The sequence below is a fragment of the Oryctolagus cuniculus genome, chromosome 1, assembly GCF_051225735.1.
Source record: "Oryctolagus cuniculus isolate XC-2025 breed Fujian yellow rabbit chromosome 1, ASM5122573v1, whole genome shotgun sequence".
Classification (NCBI taxonomy): Eukaryota; Metazoa; Chordata; class Mammalia; order Lagomorpha; family Leporidae; genus Oryctolagus; species Oryctolagus cuniculus.
The window spans coordinates 155,150,231-155,174,879 of record NC_142867.1 but is presented as its reverse complement, the minus strand read 5'-3'; the positions used below and the strand labels follow the sequence as shown (position 1 = coordinate 155,174,879).

At 44.3% G+C, this 24,649-nt stretch overlaps 1 protein-coding gene across 3 annotated transcripts in view; it reads left to right on the top strand.

The window, feature by feature from the left end:
* The window catches only part of OSTF1 (osteoclast stimulating factor 1), a 60,631-nt gene that overhangs the window by 9,266 nt on the left and 26,716 nt on the right, over nt 1–24,649 (top strand). The window contains exons 1-2 of one of the 3 annotated variants that reach the window (XM_089336717.1): nt 17,617–17,711; nt 17,955–18,001. The exons of 1 other annotated variant lie outside the window; for it this stretch is intronic. Coding sequence is in view for 1 of the 2 variants with exons in the window: in XM_051846611.3 (XP_051702571.1) it covers nt 17,955–18,001 (47 nt within the window). In the remaining variant the exon portion in view is untranslated. Of the gene's footprint in view, nt 1–17,616; nt 17,712–17,954; nt 18,002–24,649 lie in introns of those variants that run through there. One more of the 3 variants, XM_051846611.3, reaches the window with a different exon arrangement.

The window sequence follows — 24,649 nt, the reverse complement described above, 5'->3', positions numbered from 1 at the left end:
GGTTAATGGGATGGCTGTGAGAAGACCAAGCTATACATTGTAGAAGGAAGCAGAATACTCTTCAAAAATGGAAAAGTATGTATTAGCTTTGGAATCAAGTCTTTAATTAAATTTTTCTGGTTCTAATTGTTTAATTAACTTGCTAGGTGACCTTGGTTAGTGGATTTTCAGATAATTTCTCAGTACTTTCATCCCATGCTGCATCCCAGTGCTCAGCGGATTCAAACATAAGGAGGAATTAATCACTCCAAGGGCTTTGTAAGTCTAGATTTCCATGACAGAGAGAGAGAAGAAAAGAAAGGATGAGGGTTAGGGAGGGGGCATAATGTATTAATCATTAGGTCTGATCTGATTTCACTTACGCTCTTGGCTACGTAGGCAGGTGTTTTTTTTTTTATTTTTTATTATTATTATTTTTTTTAAAGCTGTGTAGAGAAGGAGAGCACTGGGGTGGCCCTGTAGGAGTATGTCTGGGACTCTGTGTGCACAGATTCCAATGGGACCATTGCAAAATGTGTAATTTTCTATGGCCATTGAGACAGGACTTTTATGATTGGAAAATGTGGGACTGGTTATAACTCTCTCAACAACCTCAACTCTGACCTAAGAACATGTCTTCTCTGTGCAAAACCTCATTCAGAATCCCACTTCTTCTTCTCATCTTCTTTTTTTCTTTCGATGTCTTTTGGGGGTGACAGTTTTAAATCACAGATTCAAAATCAGACCCTTGCTTTATTGAACTTCTCACGTGTGATTCCATGGGGTTTTCAGTGCTTCTGTGTGGGTGCGAGATGAGTCCTCTCTCGAGAATGGCTCCTCAGCCATGCATGCTGGTTATGTTGATCTCACACAACGACCCAACAGCTCTTTTAAAAAATGGGTAAAAGCCCTCTACTAGTAGTAATGCTGACGCAGTGGCAATTTGGAAGGCAGAGAATTACACTGTCAGGAATACATTTTACTGCTATGGCTGTGGAATTCAAACAAAAATAATTCTGTTTGTAGTTAAAAATTATTATAATGCTCCTGAGGGTTAATTTTCCACCAAGTATCATTAAAAACAGTTAAAGAACTGCAGAACTAGTTAGGAGAGATAGCAAGAGATGGTCAACTGTGCATCTGGGCAGCAGATATAAGTGCAAAGCAAATTCTAGGACGACTGAAAGCTTGTGGTGTAGATAACCACTGTCTGTTGATGACACCACTGACCTAGACAGCGCTGACTTTTCTTGCTTGTGTTCCTGTGGGCAGAGAAGTTACTGTCACGTCTTAAAGAGCAAATGGTTCTGCAGGATCAACAACTTGAGAACAGACCAGGGGCATTCCTAGAACTCCAAGGGAAGGTTTTTCTGACTCAGTCTCTTTCTTTACCCTACCCACATCCCCATGTTCAGAAAAGATTAAATGATATGGATATCTATTAATGAATAAGTTATTTTTAAAAAAGATTTATTTTTATTTTATTTGAAAGAATTACAGAGAGACACAGAAAGACAGAGAGATCTTTGATCTTCTGGTTCACTCCTCAGATGACCAAAACAGCCAGGACTGGGCCAGGCGGAAGCCAGGAGCCAGGAGCTTCATCTGGGCCTTCCAGGTGGGTGGCAGGGGCCCAAGCACCTGAGCCATCTTCTACTGATTTTCCCAGGCCATTAGGAGGGAACTGGATTAGAAACGGAGCAGCAGGGACACAAATTGGTGCCAATATGGGATGCTGGTAACCCAGGCAGTGGCTTTACCTGCTATACCACAGTGCCAGCCCCAAAGAAAAAAGTTTTCAAAGAAATTTTTAATGTATTTTATTTGAAAAGCAGAGAGTGAGGAGGGGGGAAGGGAGGGAAGGACAGAAGGACGGACAGAGGAGGAGGAGGAGGAGGGGCAGAGAGAGAGAGAGAGAGAGAATATGAATGAGAATCTACCAGATCTACCATCTACTGAATCTACTGATTTACTCTTCAGATGACCAAAACAGCCAGGGCTGGGACAGGCCGAAGCCTATAACCCAGAACTAATTTGAGGTCTCCCAGGTGGGACTTAAGTACTTGCTTAAATCATTACATGATGCCTCCCAGGGTACAGGAAGCTAGAATCAGAAGTGGAGCTGGGACCTGAGCCCAGGCCCTCTGTTGTGGGTTAAGCACATCCCTACTGGCATCTTAACCTCTGTTCCAAATGCTGGCCCTGTAAAAGATTAAATAAAGATCAAAAATGTCTGAGTGGGCGAGGCTTTGGGCCTTGGAGTGGCTGAAGAGGTAAGGCCAGGAAGGGACTTTTAAGACCCTTCAGGGTGTTGTCCCGCCCCTCAGGCCTGGAGAGAAAGGGGGATTTCCTGTAATTTACCCCACTTTAATTACAGCCCCAGAAAAACCACAGCTTTTTCTTTGTCTGGCCTTGTTCTCTGGGGAAATCCTGAAAGATTCCCATCACTAGGGCCCCTCTTCCCCCTCCCAGAATCTGAGTTGCTTTGGGAAAATACCTTTAAAAAATTTTTTTTGAAAAAGATTTATTTATTTCCTTGAAAGTCAGAGTTAGAGAGAGAGAGAGAGAGACAGACAGACAGACAGACAGAATCTTCCATTTGCTGATTCACTCCCCAAATGGCTGTACTGGCCAGGACTGGGCCAGGCTTAAGCTAGGAGCCAAGCACTTCATCTAAATCTTCCACATGGGTGCAGGGGCCCAAGCGCTTGGGCCATCTTCTACTGCTTTACCCAGGCGATTAGCAGAGAGCTGGATCGAAGAGGAGCAGCAGGACTAGAACCAGCACCTATATGGGATGCCAGTGCTGCAGATGGAGGCTTAGCCCAATCTACAGCACTGGGCCGGACACTTTAGGTTAAGATTCTCTGCTGTCTTTTTTGGGGGTTGATTGGGCTTCTTGGGTCTTTCCAACCCCTCCTTTCCATAAACAGGTCCTACTTTAAGGATGAGGCTATGCCTGAGAAAGCTTACTCATGTGGTGCCACCCTACAGAGATGCTGAGAACAGCCTTGGATTGAATGGCGGGTGGAGGCCTCCTGTCCTACATTTCCGGGCCACCAAGGAAGCGTGGCCACTTTTAAGATAGAAACATGGCCCTGGGAACACACAGAGCCCTTTTCAAGTAGCATTGCTGGGACTTGAGAGAGGATGCAATTAGGAAAATGAGTTCCAGTTTAAAGGTTCTTGTCTTAGTGAGCAGATACACTTAGAAGACTTTAAAGGTTGGCCCATCTTGTTGGTTTCTTATAGTTGGCTTCTTTGGCCTCACTTCCATTTCTGACTGTTAATCATTTGAGATATAGACCTTTCTGGCGCCTGTTGCATGTGCTACATCAGAACATTTGAATCCTTTTGCTTTATGAATGGAGAGGGAATCTTTTCAAAGGAATTGTGTTTTTTTTTTTCTTTTTTTTTAGAGATTTATTTATTTGTTTGGTAGTCATAGTTATGTGGGGAGAGGGAGAGACAGAGAGATCTTCTATTGCATATTTTTGTTTTACATAGCTGATTGTGTATTTATAAAACATACCAGCAAGATATAAGTATGTGCAAAAGCTAATTTTTAAAGGATGTGATAAATAAACCTTTCTAAAAAATTATAGTTATTGGGGGTAGGAGAGCTATTGAGTATTTAACCTAGCTTTTAAGACACCAGTTAAGATACCTGTGTCCCACATCTGAATGCCTGGAATGACTCTCAATACAGCTTCTTTCTAAGGCAGAAGCGAGGAGGCAGTGTTGATGGCTCAAGAAATTAGGTTCCTGATATTTGTGTGGAGAGCTGGATTGAGTTTCCAGTTCTTGGCTTCAGCCCTGTCTCAGCCCTGTTTACTGTGGGCATTTTGGGGGTGAACCAGTGGATGAGAGCTCTCTCTCTCTGTCTACATCTCTCTGTCTCTGTTTCACTGTCTCTGCCTCTCAGATAACTAAATAAAATTTTTAAAAATTGTTATGGTAATCTATATTTAACATATGTATAGATTTATATATTCATACATTTTTCTTTAATTAATTCTATGTTTATAGTCATAGCTTTAAAATGATAATCTTAAATTCATGTTTGATTATTTAATAGCCACTAAGGGCTGTAATGATAGATGTTATGTTTTGTGTGTATAACAAGAAAATTCAGATATCCCTGTTGGGACATTGTAAATGATAAATTCCCTAATACACACAACCAGGATTTTTTATATTTATTTACTTGAAAGGCAGAGAGAGAGAGAGATCTTCTGTCCACTGGTTTGTTCCACCAATATCCGCAACAGCCAGGGCTGGGCCAGGCTGAAGGTAAAGGAACTCAGTCAGGGTCTCCCACGTGGGCAGTAGGGACCCAATTAATGAGACATCACCTGCTGCCTGCCAGGGTGCATATCAACAGGAAGATGGAATAAGAAGCAAAGCTGGGACTTGACCTCAGGCACTCTTTTTGGGAATGAGACAGCTCAAGCAGCATCTTTTTTTTTTTTTTTTTTTTTGGCCAGGCAGAGTTAGACAGTGAGAGAGAAAGAGAGACAGAGAGAAAGGTCTTCCTTCTGTTGGTTCACCCCGCAAATGGCCGCCACAGCTGGTGCTCTGCGCCAATCCAAAGACAGGAGCCAGGTGCTTCTTCCTGGTCTCCCATGTGGGTGCAGGGGCCCAAACACTTGGGCCATCCTCCACTGTACTCCTGGGCCACAGCAGAGAGCTGGACTGGAAGAGGAGCAACCGGGACAGAATCCGGCGCCCCAACTGGAACTAGAACCTGGGGTGCCGGTGCCGCAGGCGGAGGATTAGCCAAGTGAGCCGCGGTGCCGGCCTCAAGCAGCGTCTTTACCTGTGGCAAATGCCTGCCCTGGGTCTAGGATTTTACAGGTAGAATATCCCTTATCCAATATGCTTGGGACCAAGATTGTTTTGGATTTTAGATTTTTCCAGATTTTGGAAAATTTGCATATACATAATGAGATATCTTGGGATGGGAACCCAAGACCAAACGTAGAGTTAATTTACATTGCATATATACCTTATACACATAATCTGAAGGTAACTTTATGCAGTAATTTTCATGCACCCAAATTTTGACTGTGACCCATCACATGAGATGAGGCATGGAATTTTCCACTTGTCGTGTCATGTTGGCATTCAAAGTTTTGGATTTTCAACATTTTGGGTTTCAGATTTTTGGATTAAGAATGCTTATTAGCCTATACTGTTTTGCCAGTGCAGACAAAGACAAGAAGTAAGAAGTAAGACATCATATAATGTAAAAATGTGTAGTAATTAATAATAGCTACATTTATGGGCCTATAGAACATGTCAGGAACTAGACATAACACCTTAGGTGTATTTGTTTGCTGAGTTTCATATAGTCCCCAGGGCCACACTCAAAACTCAATTCTCTCTGAGCAGCGTTCAGCATGGATCCAGCTGGCCAGGTTGAAGCTGGGCCTTTGATGCCCTTCCCTGACTGAATGGACCAGGAGTAGCTTTTTACCTTCTCTAACCTCGGTTTCCGTAGGGTTAATAAAATTGTTGTGGAGATTAAAGAAATTACTGCAAGTTAGTGCTTTGCATATGTCTGGTCCATGCAAGTGTCTCGAGTATGTGAGTTTAACAGGGTAGTTTAGGTGTGGGTGTTTGGTACAGTGGTTAGACCAATGCTTGGGCTGCCTGCATACCGTATTGGAGTACCTGGGTTCAAATCCTAGCTCCTCTCCTGATTTCATCTTCCTACTGATGAGCACCCCACAAAGCAGCAGGTGATGGCTTAAATATTTGGGTCCCTGCTACACATGTGGGAGAACCAGGGTGAGTTCCAGGCTCCAGGCTTAAAGTGTGGCCCAGCCCTTTCTGCTGTGGGCACTGCTGTGTCCTTCTGGCATTCAAATAAATAGGTAGATACATACATTCTTAAAAAATAAGAAAAAATAGAAAGGCAATTTAGTTTTGGCTTAAAGATTTTAATGTGAGTGGAACTTTCTGTCTCCAATTCTGGCTATATGGAGTCGTCTGCCTGGCCACTCATTCATTCACACAGGAGGAGGCCCAGACCTGAAGACTCGGGGCAGTGACAGGTACACTTGGAATTGAAAAGCCTCAGGCTCCTTTTGTCTGATTTATTTTCTATAGGAAAAGGGGATGATGATAGGATAGGAGTTGGCAACTGTTTTCCTTTTTTTTTTTTTTTTTAAGATTTATTTATTTTTTTGAAAGAGTTCCACAAAGAGAAGGAAAGGCAGAGAGAGAGAGAGAGAGAGAGAGAGAGAGAGAGGTCTTCCATCCGATGGTTCACTCCCCAAATGACCGCAATGGCCAGAGCTGTGCTGATCTGAAGCCAGGAGCCAGGAGCTTCTTCCAGGTTTTCCACATGGGTACAGGGGCCCAGGTGCTTGAGCCATCTTCTACTGCTTTCACAGGCCATAGCAGAGAACTGGATTGGAAGTGGAGCCGCCGGGTCTCAAACCGGCGCCCATATGGGATGCCAGCACTGCAGGCCAGGGTGTTAACCCGCTGCGCCAGCCCCTGAAAACTTGGGTCTCGATGGACGTTGCAGTTTAAATTTCAGATCTTTTCTTAGTCATGAAGTGTAGCCATATTTTCCTTTTGATTTCTCCTTACCTATTTAAAAATGTAAATCCATCCCTAGCTCTCACGGGTCATACAAAAACAGGTGTTGCTGTCATGGTTCCACCCTTGGACTCACCTTGCTTTTTACAGAAGGTGACATGACAGGAGTAGCCTTTTTTTTTATTCTAAGGACTGAAGTAGTTTTCTTCTGTTCTTCCTGGTAGTCTTCCCAAACCTAGCTGTTCCTCTTGGAATAAAGGGGTTCTAGGAGGCCTTAGGTCCTTTCTCTAATTTTTAGCCAGTTAAGATGTAGTTGGCAAAGAGCTTATTATTTAAAATTGTGAACTCTGCTCTTTGGGACTTTTATATTACATGGTCGTTTATGTTATATGGTTGAGAAGAAATAAAAATAGCCAGTAGATATGGTCTCTAAAGATATTAAAAGTAATTAAGTTTGCTGAAAGACATTGAAAAGTATAAGCAAAGGAAGAACTGGGTTAGAAAGGCACACTATTAGTAAACAGAACCCTCTTGTCAGAAAATACACTGGCTACTGTGTTTTTTTTTTTTTTTTTTTTAAGAAGTCTGCCATTCCTGCAGCTGAAATCTAGCCACGTTCCATGTGCTTTTCATTTTTTCCCCCTTTGGAATGGATTGGGAGGTTGCAGGGAAGAGATTATGCCAGAGTATAGAGGGATGACATATCACCTGCATCGTGTCTTCTGTTAGCTGTATCCTTTAAAGATGTGCGGATAGATGGAGCTGACTGCATTTGATTTTATTAATCTAAGAATATAAGGATGAGGGAAGAAAATTATTCCTTACATCAAACATTCTTGTGTGTTGCTATGTTTACATTACTTTGTTTCCAAGGACTGCAGCCTCCCTTTTTATTTTCAAGAGCCGTGGGCTTTTGTGGAATGACACAAATAGCGATCTGAGCCAAGAAGCCTGCTCTGAGCTAAGCACCTCGTTTGTGGGCGTTGGAATCCGCAAAGCCCAGGGGAACCCTGTGTTGTCCCAGCAGAGCACAGCTGTTTCCTTTCACCCCAGGAATTGCAAGGATGGCCTTGACTCTTGGACACCATCACATAGACTCCCTCTGTTTAGCTTTTGAGCAGAAAACATCCTGTTTCATCATGCATGTTTAATAGAATAACTTAAAAATGCTTAGGAGAAACATCCCATTAGTACTTTTACTTACCCTGAAAATATTCTGAGGTGGCCACACTTTTTTCATACCTTCAGGGTGTAAATTAAGATCAATTCTCCTTTTGTCCTCTTAGACAAACGTGAGGAAAACATATATATATGGTGAATTCTTGTTTTCCACAATTCTCCATTGATCAGATTATGCTCTCTTTCTTTTTGAGAGCTCTAACATTGGTTGTAATGATCTGCTTTGGGGGATATGAGAGAATATTGCTTTTTATGTACAAGCTGAATTTTGAAATTCAGAGTACAGGAACTAGTACTCATTCCTTATGCAGTCCTGTAGCAGATCTCTAATTTGATCACAGAGCCTGGTGCAGTGGCTGCCAAACCTTTTTGACTTGACCTTCAGTATGATATGTGTGTGTATTTTATTTGATGATATAATACATGAAATATGTATATATACACCCCTTTCCCATGGGATAGTACCATAAGGGTACACAGAAGTTTCCCTTAGCTTCATATTTCTTCCAGAATCTTCCAGTCAGCAGATTTGTCAGTTTTGGCTAACTGGCCAAATGGTGGGGTACTTCAGTATCATTTCTGGTACCACGGCTTCTGACTGAGCATGGAATGTGGATTGCATAGGCAATCCTTGTGTCTAATCTTTGTATGGGCACCAGTAATTCAAACAAGGTACACCACTTGGGTTGATCATTATCTCAGTATTCATTGTGAACAATAGGTAAGTTAACAGTTTACATGTGATTTATTTCCAATTTGTGCTTTGTACATTGCACTTTATATTTTGTATTTTAGAGTTCTCTCAATCAGTTGAAAGTGTAAATGTGTGTTTTCAATGGTAAACTAGTTTGATGATTAATGATGATTGTTAGGCTGTGACTTTTAAGTCCCAGATTATTATATAAAGACATAGACACAGGTTGAATATTAATATAAAAAAGAGTAAGATTGCTAATAATTTCTGAGAAACTCTGTATTCTTTGTGGGATTGACTTTGGTGAAATTGCATCATCATCATTAAGTAAATCTTGGGCCCAGGAAGTGTTCTTGACTTTGTCAGTTTCTATCAGAGAGGAAGGAAAGTTTACTAACATGCTAGCAATATCGTCACAGGCAATAGCAGTGCTGACAGAGGTGGTGCCCAAATGGCTTGCTTTTCCACAGACAGCTTTTATTTAGTTTTGTGAAAGTTGCAGCAGGCTGTAGATGATAGAGCACAGGAATTATGCCCTTTTATATCAACCTTTAAAAATAGATTTACAGGAATTTTAATAATATATTTTAATCATACCTAAATTTTCCATTTTAAAAAAGATTTATTTACTTATTTATTTAACTGAACATCAGAGTGACAGAGAGGGAAAGACAGAGAGATCTTCCATTCACTGATTTTACACTCCAGATGGCTGCAACAGCCAGGGTTGAGTTAGGTCAAAGCAAGGAGGCAGGAGCTCCATCCAGGTCTCCCATGTAGGTGACAGGGGCCCAAGTACTTGGGCTGTTATCAGCTGCTTTCCCAGGTGCATTAGGAGGAAGCTGGATCAGAAGTGGAGCACCTGGGATGCAAACCCAGGCTCTGATATGGGATGTTGGCATCCCAAGAAGTGACTTAACTTGCTGCGCCACAGTGCAATCATACAGTATATATCCTTTTCAGATGGATTTTTTTTCTCTCCCAAAGAAACCTTTTATTTAAGGAATACAAATTTCTTAAGTACAGCTTTAGGAATATAGTTATTCTTCCCACCCACCTTCCCACCCCCAATCCCACTCCACCTCTTCCTCCCTCTCCCATTCCCAGTCCCATTCTCCGTTAAGATTCAATTTCAATTTTCTTTATACACAGAAGACCAACTCTATACTACCTAAAGATTTCAACAGTTTGCACATGCACACACACACACACGTACACACACACAACTGTCTGAGAACAAGTTTTGTGGTTAATTTTCATAATACAATTCATTGAGGACAGAGGTCCTGCATGGGAAATAAGTACACAGTGACTCCTGTTGAATTTAACAATTAACACTCTTATGTAAAACATCAGTGATCACCCGAGGCTCTTGACATGAGCTGCTGAGGCTGGAAGTCTTTTGAATCCAAAACCTCCATCAGTATTTAGACAAGGCCATAAGCAAAGTGAAAGTTCTCTCCTCCCTTCAGAGAAAGTACATCCTTCTTTGATGGCCTATTCTTTCCACTGGATTCTCACTCACAGAGATCCTTCATGTAGGACATTTTTTTGCTATAGTGTCTTGGCTTTCAGATGGACTTTTTACACCTAGTAATATTCATTTAAATTTCCTCCATGTTTTTTCATAGCTTGAGAACTTTTTTTTTTTTTTTTTTTGTATATAGTTGCTAAGTAATATTCCATTAACTGGATGGACCACAGTTTATCTCATTGTCACTAATTTGTAGCCTTCATAGTGAGTGTATGGGAGCTATCATAGCCATTTTAAACAAAGCCCATTTCAAATGTGTCATGCTTCCCAGCATCATCAAGCAAAATGAAAATCGAACTGTTATGTACCCTGGATAACTAAAGTGTAATGTTTGGAACCATCATTCCTCTTGCTGCTTATTATTGTATGTGTATTCCTGATAGCGAACAGTCCCTTGATGGCTCCCAACAGATTCGAAATTCTGTGTTTGAGATTGTAAGCTCTAGTGTCCTCTAAATGCTGTTTCAGGGCCTCATGGGTACACCAGTACATATTCTGTTTACATGCCTCTGAAGCAGAGATTTCTCTAACCTCTACCTGTAAGGCTCTGTCCCAGGTACCTCCCTCTGCTTTCACCCTACCTCGATTGCCCTGGACAAGGATTGAAGTTTGAGGTCTGTGTAACTCCAGGGCAGCAGCCTTTGGCTGATAACCAGTGGACTGTAACCTTCTCCACAGGGGCAGGTTGATGTTGGAGAGAAAAGGGAAGGGCATGGCTGGCAAGGCTTTAAGCCAGTGAGGTGAGAGGCCTTCTGGCACCTACTTCTGCTGTAATGGGTGTGGGGAGCAGGGCCTGTCTCCCGCAACATGGCGAAATAAGTACTGAGACTACCGAGACTAGACTAGACCACTGAGACTATTAAGACTAACTCGGCCGGCGCCGTGGCTCACTAGGCTAATCCTCCGCCTTGCAGCGCCAGCACACCGGGTTCTAGTCCCGGTCGGGGCCCCAGATTCTGTCCTGGTTGCCCCTCTTCCAGGCCAGCTCTCTGCTGTGGCCAGGGAGTGCAGTGGAGGATGGCCCAAGTGCTTGGGCCCTGCACCCCATGGGAGACCAGGATAACTACCTGGCTCCTGCCATCGGATCAGCGCGGTGCGCCGGCCGCAGTGCACTGGCCGCGGCGGCCATTGGAGGGTGAACCAACGGCAAAGGAAGACCTTTCTCTCTGTCTCTCTCTTTCACTGTCCACTCTGCCTGTCAAAAAAAAAAAAAAAAAAAAAAAAAAAGACTAACTCTCTTACATTAATTAGCTGATTCCTGGCCCAACCCCTTAAAAGGGGGAGAGAGACAACATGCGTGGCTGCCGCGCCCCCCTGAGAGAGTCGGTCAGAGAGCTCGCTGGTGCCGCTGCTCCGCAAAAGCGGGGGAGCGGCAGCAAACCCGGGAAAGGCCGGGGAAAGAGAACAGCGAAGGGTCCGGTGTCGTTCCTCTGCGAGTGGGGGAGCAACAAATGGGGATTACTAATCTAGCTTAAATTATTTATATGGCACATACATACAGACAGGTATCTTCCATCTGCTGGTTCACTCTACAAATGCCCATAACAGCCAGGGCTAGGCCAGGCCAAAGCCAGGAGGTCAGAACTCAATCTGGATCTCCCACTATGGGTGGCAGGGACCCAAGTACTTGAGCCATCACCTGGTGCTTCCCCTGGTATATATTAGCTTCTGCTTCCCCTGGGAACCAAACTTTCATGGGAAAATGGTTAAATGGAAGGAATCCTGAAAAGACATCTTATTTAGCCTCTTTTCTTGTACAAGAACATGACAACTTCACAAATGTGAATCTGGCTTTAAACAATTTGGAATTTATCAGTACCTACTCTTGGTGATCTATTAAGATGTTTACTGTTACTTCTTAGATGTCTGCAAGGAAGGTGATAGAGAAACACAGAGGACCTTGATTTCCATTCCTCAGTGCTCTTTGTCAATCTGTGGACCCACAAAACATTGCCCAACGGTGAATTGAATGTGGTATGAAAGTGTCAGTGAAATAGGTATTGTTGTTCTGAAAACAGAATACAAGGGTGTTGAACTATAAACGTGACAGCCACCTGTTTTTTCTTTTTTTTGGTGTTTCTTCTGGTTTCTTTTACATTCTTTCATTGCCACTTGACTCACTCAGTTTTGAAACAGAATTAATCAAGGCATAACTTTTATAATAAGTGAATTAAAATGGATCCACAGAGACTAATGTCTCAACATTAAGCAATAAATAAGATCGTGTACATGGAAATGTTTTCTACAACATCATACAGTGAGTAAGAGATGACTTGTTTGACGTAAACCAAAATGGGAATACATTTTTCACTCCCTTTCAGTTGTGAACATGTTAAGTGAAATGATCACAAAAGATAGAATTACTAAAAAAACTAGTTTAGTCACATTCCGTGTGTTTGTTTCCAGCTTCATTTATTTTTATTGTGTTTTGCCTAAGCCCTAACTTGACATTGAATCTTGTTTCTAAAGTTAGTCATATGACCTCTTATCGCTGCCCTCCCCTCAAAGGAGCCAGAAAGCTGTATCATTATTGATTTTGGTCACAAGTGCACTGCTTCTTTGTTTAACCTCTCTTGGAAAGTGCAAAATAATGGAGATAACGAATCTCCACTTGCAGGGAGACAATCAAGTCAGCAGAAAATATTTCTTCTGGCAGCTCCTCCTTCCGTTGGATGTTTCCTTTCTCCGGGCTGTGAGGGTGTGGATGAAAAATCCAAATAAAAAGAGGTTTGTACTTTTGTTTATGCCTGTTAACATGCCCTTGTAGGACAGGAGAGATGAGATACTAGCAAGGAGACCGCAGACAGTGTTATTCTGTACACACATTAAGTTTTCAAGGGCTCTGAGCTATTCTATATTAAGATGTTGAGAAGGAGAGAATAATTGCTCCTCTCCACTCCAAAAGAAATGATTGTTCCTGTTTTCATTGATTATAAAATTAATAATGCCTAATCCAATGAATATGAAAATAAATGTGAACCAGATTGTGAAAGGCCCTCACAATTGGTGCCACAATTAAAGGTGTGTGTGTGTGTGTGTGTGTGTTTAACATAAACTGGGCGGTGCTTGGCATACTGCCATATAACTTGCTTTTTCTTCACCACATTTTTGAAAGAGTATTTATCTGTTTGAAAGTCAGACACACACACAGGAAGAGAGAGAGAGAGAGAGGAGAATCTTCTGTCCGCTGGTTCACTCCTCCAGTGGTTGCAATGGCCAGGGCTCAGCCAGGTCAAAGCCAGGAGCCAGGAGTCTCCTTCTGGGTCTCCCACATGTCTGCAGAGGCCCAAACACCTGGACCATCCTCGGCTGCTTTCCCAGACTGTTAGCAGGTAGCTGAATTGGAGGTGGAGCAGCCAGGACATGAGCCAGCACCCATATGAGATGTTGGCATATGCAATGTGGCAGCTTTACCCCTTATGCCACAATGCTAGCCTCCTCACCAAATATTTTTTAGACTTTTTTCTACATCAGTGCCTGTGGATCTGTGTTTGGCTTGTTTCACTTAGCATTATATCCTCTAGGCCCATCCATGTTACCACAAATGATAACATTTCCATCTTTTTTTTAAAAGATGAGTAGTATTCCATTGTCCATGTGCACCACAGTGTCTTTCTTTTATTTATTTTTTATTTTATTATTATTTTTTTTTACTTGACAGAGTTAGACAGTGAGAGAGACAGAGAGAAAGGTCTTTTTTCCGTTGGTTCACCCCCGAAATGGCCGCTACAGCCGAAGCTGAGCTGATCCGAAGCCAGGAGCCAGGTGCTTCTCCCTGATCTCCCATGCAGGTGCAGGGGCCCAAGCACTTGGGCCATCCTCCACTGCCTTCCTGGGCCACAGCAGAGAGCTGGACTGGAAGAAGAGCAACCGGGACTAGAACCTGGTGCTCATATGGGATTCCAGCGCTGCAGGCGGAGGATTAACCAAGTGAGCCAGGGCACCAGAGAGAGAGACAATTGGCCGCAACGGTCGGAGCTGCGCTGATCCAATCTGAAGCCAGGACCTTCTTCCAGGTCTCCCATGTGGGTATAGGGGCCCAAGGACTTGGGCTATCTTCTACTGCTTTCTCAGGCCATAGCAGAGAGCTGGATCGGAAGTAGAGCTGCTGGGTCTCGAACTGGTGCCCATATGGGATGCCGGCACTGCAGGTGGCAGCTTTACCCGCTATGCCACAGCCCCGGCTCCCAGTTTCTTTATCCATTCATTCATTGATGGGCACTTAGGTTGAGTCCATATCTTCGATATTAAGAACAGTGATCAGTCTTTTTTTCAATGACTCTGTCATGTAGATGAATCAGAGTTGATTTGTATAGACCTCCTTAATGGGCTGTATGTCATCTCCTCTTTTCTGGTGTTCTAAACCTACATTCTTTAATATGCTAGCCACCAGATGTATTTGGCAATTTAACTTAATAATTAAAGTTAAGTAATATTAAAATCAGTTCATCAGTCAGATGAGCCACGTTTCATGTGCTCAGTAGCTCCCTGTGACTAGCGCTGATGTGGAATTTTCCTGTCACTCTGTGAGCTCTATTGGACAGTGCTGGTCTACTCGACTGGTTTTCAGACTCTCTGAAGTGCCTTGCTTCCATGCATTCCTTTATTCAGCCATTGATCATTCATTCAGCGAGTAATTATTGGGTGCTTCTTGTGTGCCAGGCTCTGTCCAGGTACTTGGCTCTCTCATTCAGGAAATGCCTGTTTAAGTCAACTTGTCATTACTATACTGAAATACATGGGGTGGGCTTACTTTGTCAAAAAAATTGGTTTATTTTGGCCTGTGGTTCTGGAGATTCACGTTCCAAGGTGAAGTAGGCCTGGTTAGTTTGGAATCTGTTAGTGTCATTCTTGGCGACAGAGTCCCAAGGTGGCACGGGACATTTCAAGGCAAGAGACAAGGAACACACAGGTTTGTTTCTGTCTGTCTCTGTCAGTTGGGGATCCTCTAGCTCTTTCTCTTTCTCCTTAAGAGCTGCCAGGATTCTAGTTCACCATGTGATTTTTTCCTACTGTACTCTCTGCCATCACAAACCTCCACCAAACTCTAGACTAATGGGGCCACCTGATCCTGAGCTATGCATGTCCAAACTCTAAGATGAATGAAATTAATGTTTTCCCATCCAAGAGGCTCCTCTGGTGTAAAGTAATGAAACACTGACTAATGCAGGTGTTTATTGAGGGTCTGGACTATTATACTCACCACAGGTTATATTGTATTTACAGGGCTTATATATATATATATATCATTAGATTATGTGATTTAAAAATATTTATGTATTTATTTGGTACAGACTGAGAGAGAGAGGAAGGGAGGAGAGAGAAAGAGTGAGAGAGAGAGGGAAAGAAGGAGAGAGAGGGGAATGGGGGGGGAGAGGGAGAGGGAGAAGGAGAGAGAGAGAGAGGGTATCAAGAGATCTCCCTGCTCATTTCCTCCTAAAATGCTCATGACAGCTGGAGCTGGGCCATGTTCAAAGCCAGGAATCAGGTGCTCAATCTAGGTCTCCCATGGTGATGATAGGAACCCAACAGGGTCTGCATTAGCAGGAAGCTGGAGTCAGGAGTACTGGGAGAGGACTGAACACAGGTACTCTGAAGTGAGATACAAATATCTTCTGCTGTCTTAGCTGTTAGGCTATAAGCCCGTCCTGGGATGATGTGATATTTACTCGTCTCTGTAACCCTAGCCACCACTAATTAGGCACACCTGAGGGTAGTTTAAACATTAATAGGAAATTGAATTGAAAAAATGACTTACTATAAAATGAGGGAAACTGATATCATTGGGATTTTGTTAATGTTTACAGTCATTGTCTGTATGCCTGTTGAATAGTGGTTTTTCTACTTTTAATTTTTTTGATATCAATATTTAGTGGAATATTATGCCTATGATCAAAAAGTAAATTAAAAATATGTAATTGCCAAAGTTAAAAAAAAAGGAAGAAAGGAAGGAGGAGAGAAGTCTTTTTTTTTTTAGAGTTGTATCTAGGAAATTTTCATCTGTTTATATTAATAAAACATTTTGGAAAATAAAACAAAAAGCCGGCAGGATTCAATCATGGGGCCCCACCCCAAATACTTAATCTAATCTTAATCAATTTCCAAAGGGCCCATAGCTGAATTAAGTTTCCACCTTCCCTTACATCTTTGGGGTTTCAACTCCTGCACAAGTTTAGGGGCCAAATATTCAAAGCACAGCAATGCCTTGTTCTCCTGTTAAGTTTTCTTCATGTTGAGATGCTCACCTTTATATTTCTTTTTTTTTTTAAGACTTATTTATTTATTAGAAAGGCTGAGTTAAAGAGAGGCAGAGAGAGAAAAAGGGAGGTCTTCCATCTGCTGGTTCACTTCTCAGATGTCCGCAATGGCTGGAGCTGCGCTGATCTGAAGCCGGGAGCCAGGAGCTTCTTTTGGGTCTCCCAAATGGGTGCAGGGGCCCAAGGACTTGGGCCAATCTTCCACTGCTTTCCCAGGCTGTAGCAGAGAACTGGATCAGAAGTGGAACACACAGGACTCAAACCAGTGCCCATTTGGGATGCCAGAACTACACGCAGCAGCTTTACCTGCTACACCACAGCGCGGGCCCCTCACCTTTATATTTCTACACTGTGATCTTTAAGGTTAGAAAGACTCTCTATAGGACAGAAGCTAAGTCCAGGTTGTTAGATGGCTCCTGCAGTTAGGAAGCAGGGTCCTAATATCTTCCCCCTGAGTGTGTGCTTATCCTTACATTCATTTAACAATTTTTTTTTTTTTTGATAGGCAGAGTGGACAATGAGAGAGAAAGAGAGAGAAAGGTCTTCCTTTGCCACTGCTTCACCCTCCAATGGCCACCGCGGCCAGCGCGCTGCTGCCGGCGCATTATGCTGATCCAAAGCCAGTAGCCAGGTGCTTCTCCTGGTCTCCCATGCGGGTACAGGGCCCAAGCACTTGGGCCATCCTCCACTGCCCTCCTGGGCCACAGCAGAGAGCTGGCCTGGAAGAGGGGCAACCGGGACAGAATCCGGTGCCCCGACCGGGACTAGAACCTGGTGTGCCGGCGCCGCAAGGCGGAGGATTACCCTGTTGAGCCACGGCGCTGGCCTCATTTAACAAATATTTTAAAAATTAGGGGGCCAGCACCGTGGCTCATGTGGTTAATCCTCCACCTGCGGCGCCGGCATCCCATATGGGTGCTGGGTTCTAGTCCTGGTTGCTCCTCTTCCAGTCCAGCTCTCTGCTGTGGCCCAGGAGTGCAGTAGAGGATGGCCCAAGTGCTTGGGCCCCTGCACCTGGCTCCGGACTTTGGATTAGGCAGTGCTCATTTGGGGAGTGAACCAATGGAAGGAAGACCTTTCTCTCTCTCTCACTCTCTGTAACTTTACCTGTAAAAAAAAATTATCTCTGATTTGGAAAAGGCACTTAATTCAAAGTAACTTTCTTCCATGGGCTTTTAGTTAGGGAATTCTGAAGGATGTAATGAATAATACTGTGGGGAGCAACTTGGACTAGACTGTTACTGGAATTAAGACTTATTCAATGCATCTGCTCTCCCACAATATGGCGCTGGGAGAGGAGGAAACAGCTTCTACACAGCTGCCTCCAGTTCAACCAATAAACAGCAGGACCTGCTCCTGATTGGAGGAGAGCAGCGTACTCGGCCTGTGGGTAGCAGAGTTGGGATTGGTGGAAGAGGACTATAAAGGAGGAGAGAGACAACATGCACCAGGAACATCTAAGGGGAACATCTATCTGAAGGAACACCTGTGCAGCCCCCGAGAGAGCCGGCCGGCGGTGTGCCACTCCCCCGCGGAAGTGGGGAAAGTGGCAGGGGGAACCGCCCTTCCACTGAGGTGGAAGGGACGGTAGCCAACCTGGGAAGAACCAGCAGCAAACCCGGGGAGGGCCGAGCAGGCAAAAGAACAACGCAGGGTCCTGTGTCTGTTCCTCCACGAAGAGGGGGAGCGACATAATACTATTTAGAACAAATTCAGAAATGAAATAATTGATCAGATGTTGTTTTTTGATCTTTTTTAGGGCAAGTTAAAGTCTTCAGAGCTTTGTATACGTTTGAACCCAGAACTGTAAGTATTTTTGTAATTTTAAAATGGACATAAACAGCCCACAGTGATTTCATTTAGAAATTTCCTTGGCCTAAATGGTCTGCTTTTTTTTTTTTTTTCTTTGAGAGATGTAGGTAATTCCCAGGAATGCACAGGCAGTCCCTCCCACTGCAGTCCAGAGGTGTGTGAGCCTAGTCCTCAGGTCGATTTGCATGTTCCTGGAATCTGTACTGCTTGTACTGCTTCTCCCCCAACACTGCCACCACCTGCTTTCAAATCAGCAAGTGACTTGCATATTAAACCAAGCCTGTCTTTTCTTTTTATTAGCTTTTTAAAAAACTTAAAAAAGATTATTTATGTATTTTAATGGGAGGGAGGAATGGGGAGAGAGAGAGAGGGAGAAGGAGCAAGAGAGAAAGAGGGAGAGAAGGAGAGAGAGAGAGAGATTTCAGGAGATCTTCCATCTACTGTTCATTCCCTAAATGGCTGCCATGCCTGGGGCTGGGCCAGGCCAAAGCCTAGAGTCAGGAACTCCATATCTGGGTTTCCTACATGACAGCAGGGGCCCAAATACTCGGGCCATCTTCTTTTGCCTTCTTAGGCACGTTATCAAGAAGCTGGATCAAGAGTTGATCAGCTAGGACTTAACTGGCTCTCTGATAGGGGAAGCTGGCAACCCAAGTGTTGGCTTAACCTGCTATTTCACAACACTGACACTTAGCTTTTGTTGTTGTTGTTTTTAACTTTTTAACAGTAATATATTTGAGATGGAGAGAGAGAACTGTATGGTGGTTCACTCCCTAAATGACCATGACAGCCTCTGGCCAGGTTCTAGCTGGCAGCCTAGAACTCAATCCAGGCAGGGCTCCCACATAAGTAGGAGGAACTCGGCTACTTGAGTCATCACTGCTAGTTCCCAGGCTTAGCAGGAAACTGGGATCAGGAGCCAGAGCTGAGCATTCAACCCAGTTCTCTGATGTGAAACAGGTATCCTAAGTGGCAGCTTAACTGGCAGGCAGGCTAAGTCTCCACCCTCGCCACCTGTCTCAGTGACCCTCCCTCTGAAGTTCCTGCCCATTCATGCCAGCCTCTATCTCCAGCTACCTCATAATGGTGTCTTCTGCCAACCTCCAAGAGCAATTTTTACGTGTCTGCTTCTGTTGTTATTGTTCCTCATATCCATCCATAAATCTACCCAGGCGTAGGTGGTTTCATGGATACATGAGAGCATGTATCCAGAGCTTGGAGGTAGTGCAGCACAGCTCTGTAGTCTCATAGAGCTTGCATCCTAGTGAGGAGAGGCAGAAAAATGAAGCGAGCTATCAGGGGCCAAGTGCTGTGGAGAAAAGTAAGAAGGGTAGGGGGCTAAGAGGTTAATGGAGGGGAGAGTGCTGTTTTCAGGAGATGTTTAGGGAAGGCCCTTTCTATGAAGGTGAAGTTTGGGAAGAGATCTGAAGGGAGTGAGGGAGGAGAGAGAACAGAAAGCACCAGGAGCATCCTTGATGCCTTCTAGGTGCAGCCTGGGCAGTGCAGGGAGTGGGGAAGAGCACGGCAGGAGATGAGTATGAGGGAGCGGGATGCTAGGGAGGGCTGGTCACGGGGGGCCCTGTGGTTCTCCTTTGGATTTTGCTCTTGGTGAGGTGGGGAGCCATCTGAGAGTTTTCCGTACAGGAGTGTTGGCAGTGAACTCTTAGAGGAATCCCTAAGCTGTTACATTTGTCACCTTTCTGTTACTGCAAAGAAGTTCCTTTGTAAAAGCCAGCTACTTTTGAAAGAGGTTTATCTTGGCTCAGCCTGAAGATTTGGAGTCCACACAGCATGACGCAGGCTTCTGCATCACATCCCGGTGAAGGTGCACTGACTGTGTGGTCTCTCTCCCTGTCCTTATAAAGCCCCTGGGTTCAGCCATGGGAGCCCACCCCCATGAGCTAATGTAATCTAACCATTTCCGAAGGCCCCACCTCTAAACACCAAGGTCTGATTAAGTTTTCACACATTCTTTATTAAGACTTGGAGGATGGAACTCCGGCATGACTTTGGGGGCACAAATCATATTCAAGCCAGGACACGTACCTGGAGAGTGGTGAGTCCAGGAGGGTTTAGGGCTGCAGGGAGTCCAGTTAGGAGGCAAAGGGGAATGAAGCCAAGACAGGAAGACTGCCTTCATTGCCTTTACTCTCTTGTAAGCTGGAGACCAGAGGTTGCTGTCTGTGTGCAGCCAGCTTGCTGTGGCCTTCGCCTGGGGTTGCCCTGGCACTGGCCTTGCTGTCCCCAGAGTCAGAGGCACATCAGAGGGTATCTGAGCACTGAGTGGCACTGATCATGGATTCAATGCCATCATGCCCAGGCCTGCCTTTGAATCCCACGTCTGTCATTTACTTGCTGAGTGACTTTTCTTACTCTCCTCATTCAACAATGAGAATTACAAATAATACTCACCACTCCCCTGCAGAACCCTGCTGTAATCCTGGCAGGAGGTAAATGTGTAAGCCCCGCCACCACGTGGTGAGTGTATATGACATGGGATGGGTGTGCATTCAGAGGAGTGCTTCCAAGACTTTGTAAACAAAATGTTTCTGGAACAAGAGAAGGATGGGGTGGGTATTTTACTCTTGTCACCCAGAGGTTCTGGTGACATCCCTTCTGTGTTGGGGAGGGAGGGCACAGGTGCTGTCGTCATCGGCTGGGCTGTCATAATGGAATGCCTCACCCTGGCTCCCTCACCCTCAGAAATGGCCGCTCTCCCAGTTTTGCAGGCTGGAAATCTGAGAGCAGAGTGTCAGTAGGGTTGGTGTCTCCTGAGACCTCCCTCTGTGGCTTGAAGATGGCCACCTACTCCCTGTGTCTGTGCAAGGCCTTCCTTTCCTCTCTCTTGTCTGTGTTCTCATCTCCTCTGGTGAGGAAACCAGTCACTGAATTATCGCCTACCCTACGGCCTCATTTTAACCACCCATTTTTGAAGGCTCCATCTCCAAGTGTTGTCATGTTCTAAGGCACTTGGGGTTAGGACTAAAGCATAAGAATTGGAGGGAGGCCACAGAAAAGCCCACAAGAGGAAGGTGTGAGGCCCACGGAAGTTTGCTCACAGAAAGGGCTATCATTTGGTGCTCTGACTGTCCTTGTCAGTTGTTTCCTGGGTTGTCCACCCCCGGGAGGATAAGGATGGGGTAGAGTAGGTGGTCTTCAGCGGCCCCCTAGCCACTGAATGAAGTGACCATCCTCGTGGCCTCCCTGATTCTAGACTGGGACCTGCGTTCACTTAGTTTTAGAACTTGAGGTGACTCCTGACTCTCCCGTCTCCCCTGGTGACCTTTGGTCCTTTCTCATGGACCTCCGCCTGCTGTGGTTCCTGCTGACCTGTTGCCTTTATTCACTTCGGGCTTCTCCATTCGGTCTGTGTTCTCTGTGGGAGTGGGAGTGATGTTCCTCAAAAGGGGCTGTGCCCTGACCACCTGCCTCAAACCTTTATGTGACTACAGATACAGTGCTCTGTGGTCCAGCCACACTTCCTGCCCCTGGGCTTGGCTCCTCCTTCCTGGGCCATGCGGTTTAGATTTGACGCCCAGAGGAAGATGTCTCAGAAAACTGTGAACCACGTCGTTATCCCTTCTAAGTGTGCAGTGAATACTTCCCTTCTGTAAAGACTTCTCTGACCACCCCACCTGGAAGCAGGATGCCTCTCCCACCTCTGAACCTCCACGCTTGGTGTTTCAGTTCTGCTTGTGGCGTAGTGTCTTGGGAGGCAGAACACAGGAGTCAGAGCCTATACTGAACTCTAGTTATGCTCTATCTCTTTAGCCCTGGGATAACCTTGAGGGAATTATTTAACGTGTTTCTCTCTGTGTGCTCATTTATAAAGTAAGAAGAATAATTTCCAAAGTATTTTTATGAGTTAAATGACGTTAATTTCATGAAGTTGCTGACATTCTTAAGGAGTAGCTATTATTGAAGTATTGAAGGAGTAGTGGTTGTTATATCAACAGATGTTTAATAAGTATATTTAAAAATTTTTTAAGATTTTATTTATTTTATTTGAGAGTTAGAATTACAGACCGTGAGAGGGAGACAGTGTTGGTTCACTCTCCAAATGGCCGCAACAGCTGGAGCTATGCCGATCTGAAGCCAGGAGCCAGGGGTTTCTTCCTGGTCTCCCATGTGGGTGCAGGGGCCCAAGGACTTGGGCCATCCTCCACTGCTTTCCTGGGCCACAGCAGAGAGCTGGACTGGAAGAGGAGCAACTGGGACTAGAAACCGGCGCCCATATGGGATGCCGGCGCTGCAGGCGGAGGATTAACCTATTGTGCCACGGTGCCGGCCCCCAATCATATATTTTTTTATTTAAAAATTTTTTTCATCTATTTGACCAGTAGAGACATACAGAGAAAGAGAGAGAGAGGCAGAGAGACAGAAATCTTCCATCTGCTGGTTCATTTCCCAAATGCCCACAACAGCTGGGACTGTGTTAGACCAAAGCCAGGAACCCAGAACTCAGTCCTAGTCTCCCCCATGGGTAACAAGGACTCAAGTACTTGAACCATCATCTGCTGCTGCCTCCCAGGGTTTGCAACAGCAGGAAGCTAGAACAGAAGTAGAGCCAGTGCTTGAACTTGGGCACTCCAGTATGGGATGTGGTGGCATCTTAATGGTTACACCAAGTGCCCACCCCAAATATTTCTGATTAATTGATACATTGATTAATTTATTTCCAATTTAGCTCTGGGATAGAGTTTCTCCACTGCATTTTTTCCCTTTTATCTTGCTATTATTGAATCTACAGGAGAAAATACATATTTAATTCATTAAATTTAAAAACAATAGTCTGTATTTAAAATGGCATTGTATTTTTTATTAGCCCTGGTCCCAAGGATCCTAGGCTGATTGGTAATGACCTCCCCAAGCCCTGTGGCCCCCAACATTCCTGTCACACCTACTCCCTTTAATACAGATAAGAGGAAATACTGGCTTCCATGGACTTCCTAATTGGTTAAATGCCCGTGCTGTACCTGTTGTTAGATTTCACACATCATTCTAGAACTAGGTTAGTCTTATAGTCTTTTTCCATTGGACAATACTAGAAATTCAGTTGTTCTGTTTGCTCTGTGACTTGGTAGCCGCTTTCTGTGGAGGGTTGGATGTTCCAAGGCATATTCCAAAGTGATCCAGCCTCCTGAAAGCCATTGGGACAGACAAGATTCGAAGGGCTGAGCTGGATGCTGTGGGGCCATTGCTGACATGTGCCCCACTGAGGCCCGGGTTCAGTTTTTAGCTACACATCTACCCTCAGGTGACAGAGACAGTGATGCCCAACCCCAGTCTTAGTGACCCACTGAGCAGGCAGTGCCCTGGGCCACTTGTGGATGCTGGTTCTTTGTGCTAACCCACTTCTCATCTGTGTTGCTTCAAGGCAATGTCGTCCTGGCATCACCCAGCTCTGTTTGGTTCTTATTTCTGCCCAAAGCTCCAGTCCAATAAAGTGCCACATGGATATCTGGCTGGACTGGATAGACCAGTGTAAAGACATCTGACGGGTTGCGACAGCATTACCTGTGAGCCAGATATATTCATTTTTAAAGGGAAGCCAGCAGGACTCTGCTCTATCATATCAAGTTTTCTGGGCTGCACTAGGCTTATAGCAATATGTGTGAAGGAAGGATCTCCAGAGTTGGACTCCAACAGCTGAGACAGGAGTGCTCCACTGCTACTTTGTGATTTGTGACAAATCCTTTGCCCTCTCTGAGCCTGGTTGTGAAACAGAGGCATGTCCATATGTCCATAACCCAGTCCTACCTAATGGGTTGTTATGTGGACCAAATGAGGGCAAGTATGCTTTGCAAGTAGAAGGTGCTACTGTTGGTTTTGTTGAACTGCATTACTGAGGTGTGGGGTAGGAAGGAGTGAATGACTGACACCTCATAATGGCTATGCATGGTGCTTCTGTATGAAGGCCTGAGTGTGGTTAAAAGCAAGGACTTTGTGATCTGATTGTCAGAGTTCAAGTTCAGGCTCTACAGGTACCTATTTTGTGGCCTTGGACAAGGTTTTCATCTATGATGTGGTGATAAGAATAGCCCCCACTTCATAGTGTTATTGGAACTGATTAAATTAGTTAATATTTGTAAATGCCTAGTCCAGTGCCTGGCACATAATACATAATATAAAGTGTCAAATAAAAGTGTTTTTGGAGAGTTTGGTTGATTGAATTTATAAATACTTTTGGGGACTTCAGGTTGACAAAACTGAAAAATTTCAAAAGTTTAACATGGTCTCTCTAAACATTTCATAAAACACATTTTTTGCCTAAACCAACAAAATTAATGTCTTGAGAATTATATGTTGCTAAGAATAATATGGGATGAAAATAGACATATTGGTCACCACGTTTATACTCACAGCTGCAGCATCTCAGTGGCCAGCTGCTTACGTGTTCTGAGATCCTCTAGCTCTTCAAGGAGAGGGGGAAGGAGGAATGTGGTTATGAACCAGACAACAACCTGGAAATACTTACTTCACACACTTACTTCAGTGTGTCACTGTTTTCCCATTTCCTTGCCATGCATATGATGCCAAGAATTTAAGCGTCAATATTCATTAAGTACGTTACATCAAGTGACCAGCTCATGGTGTCTTAATGGAAACTGTGAATATTGTAGATAAATTCTGTTTTTAAAA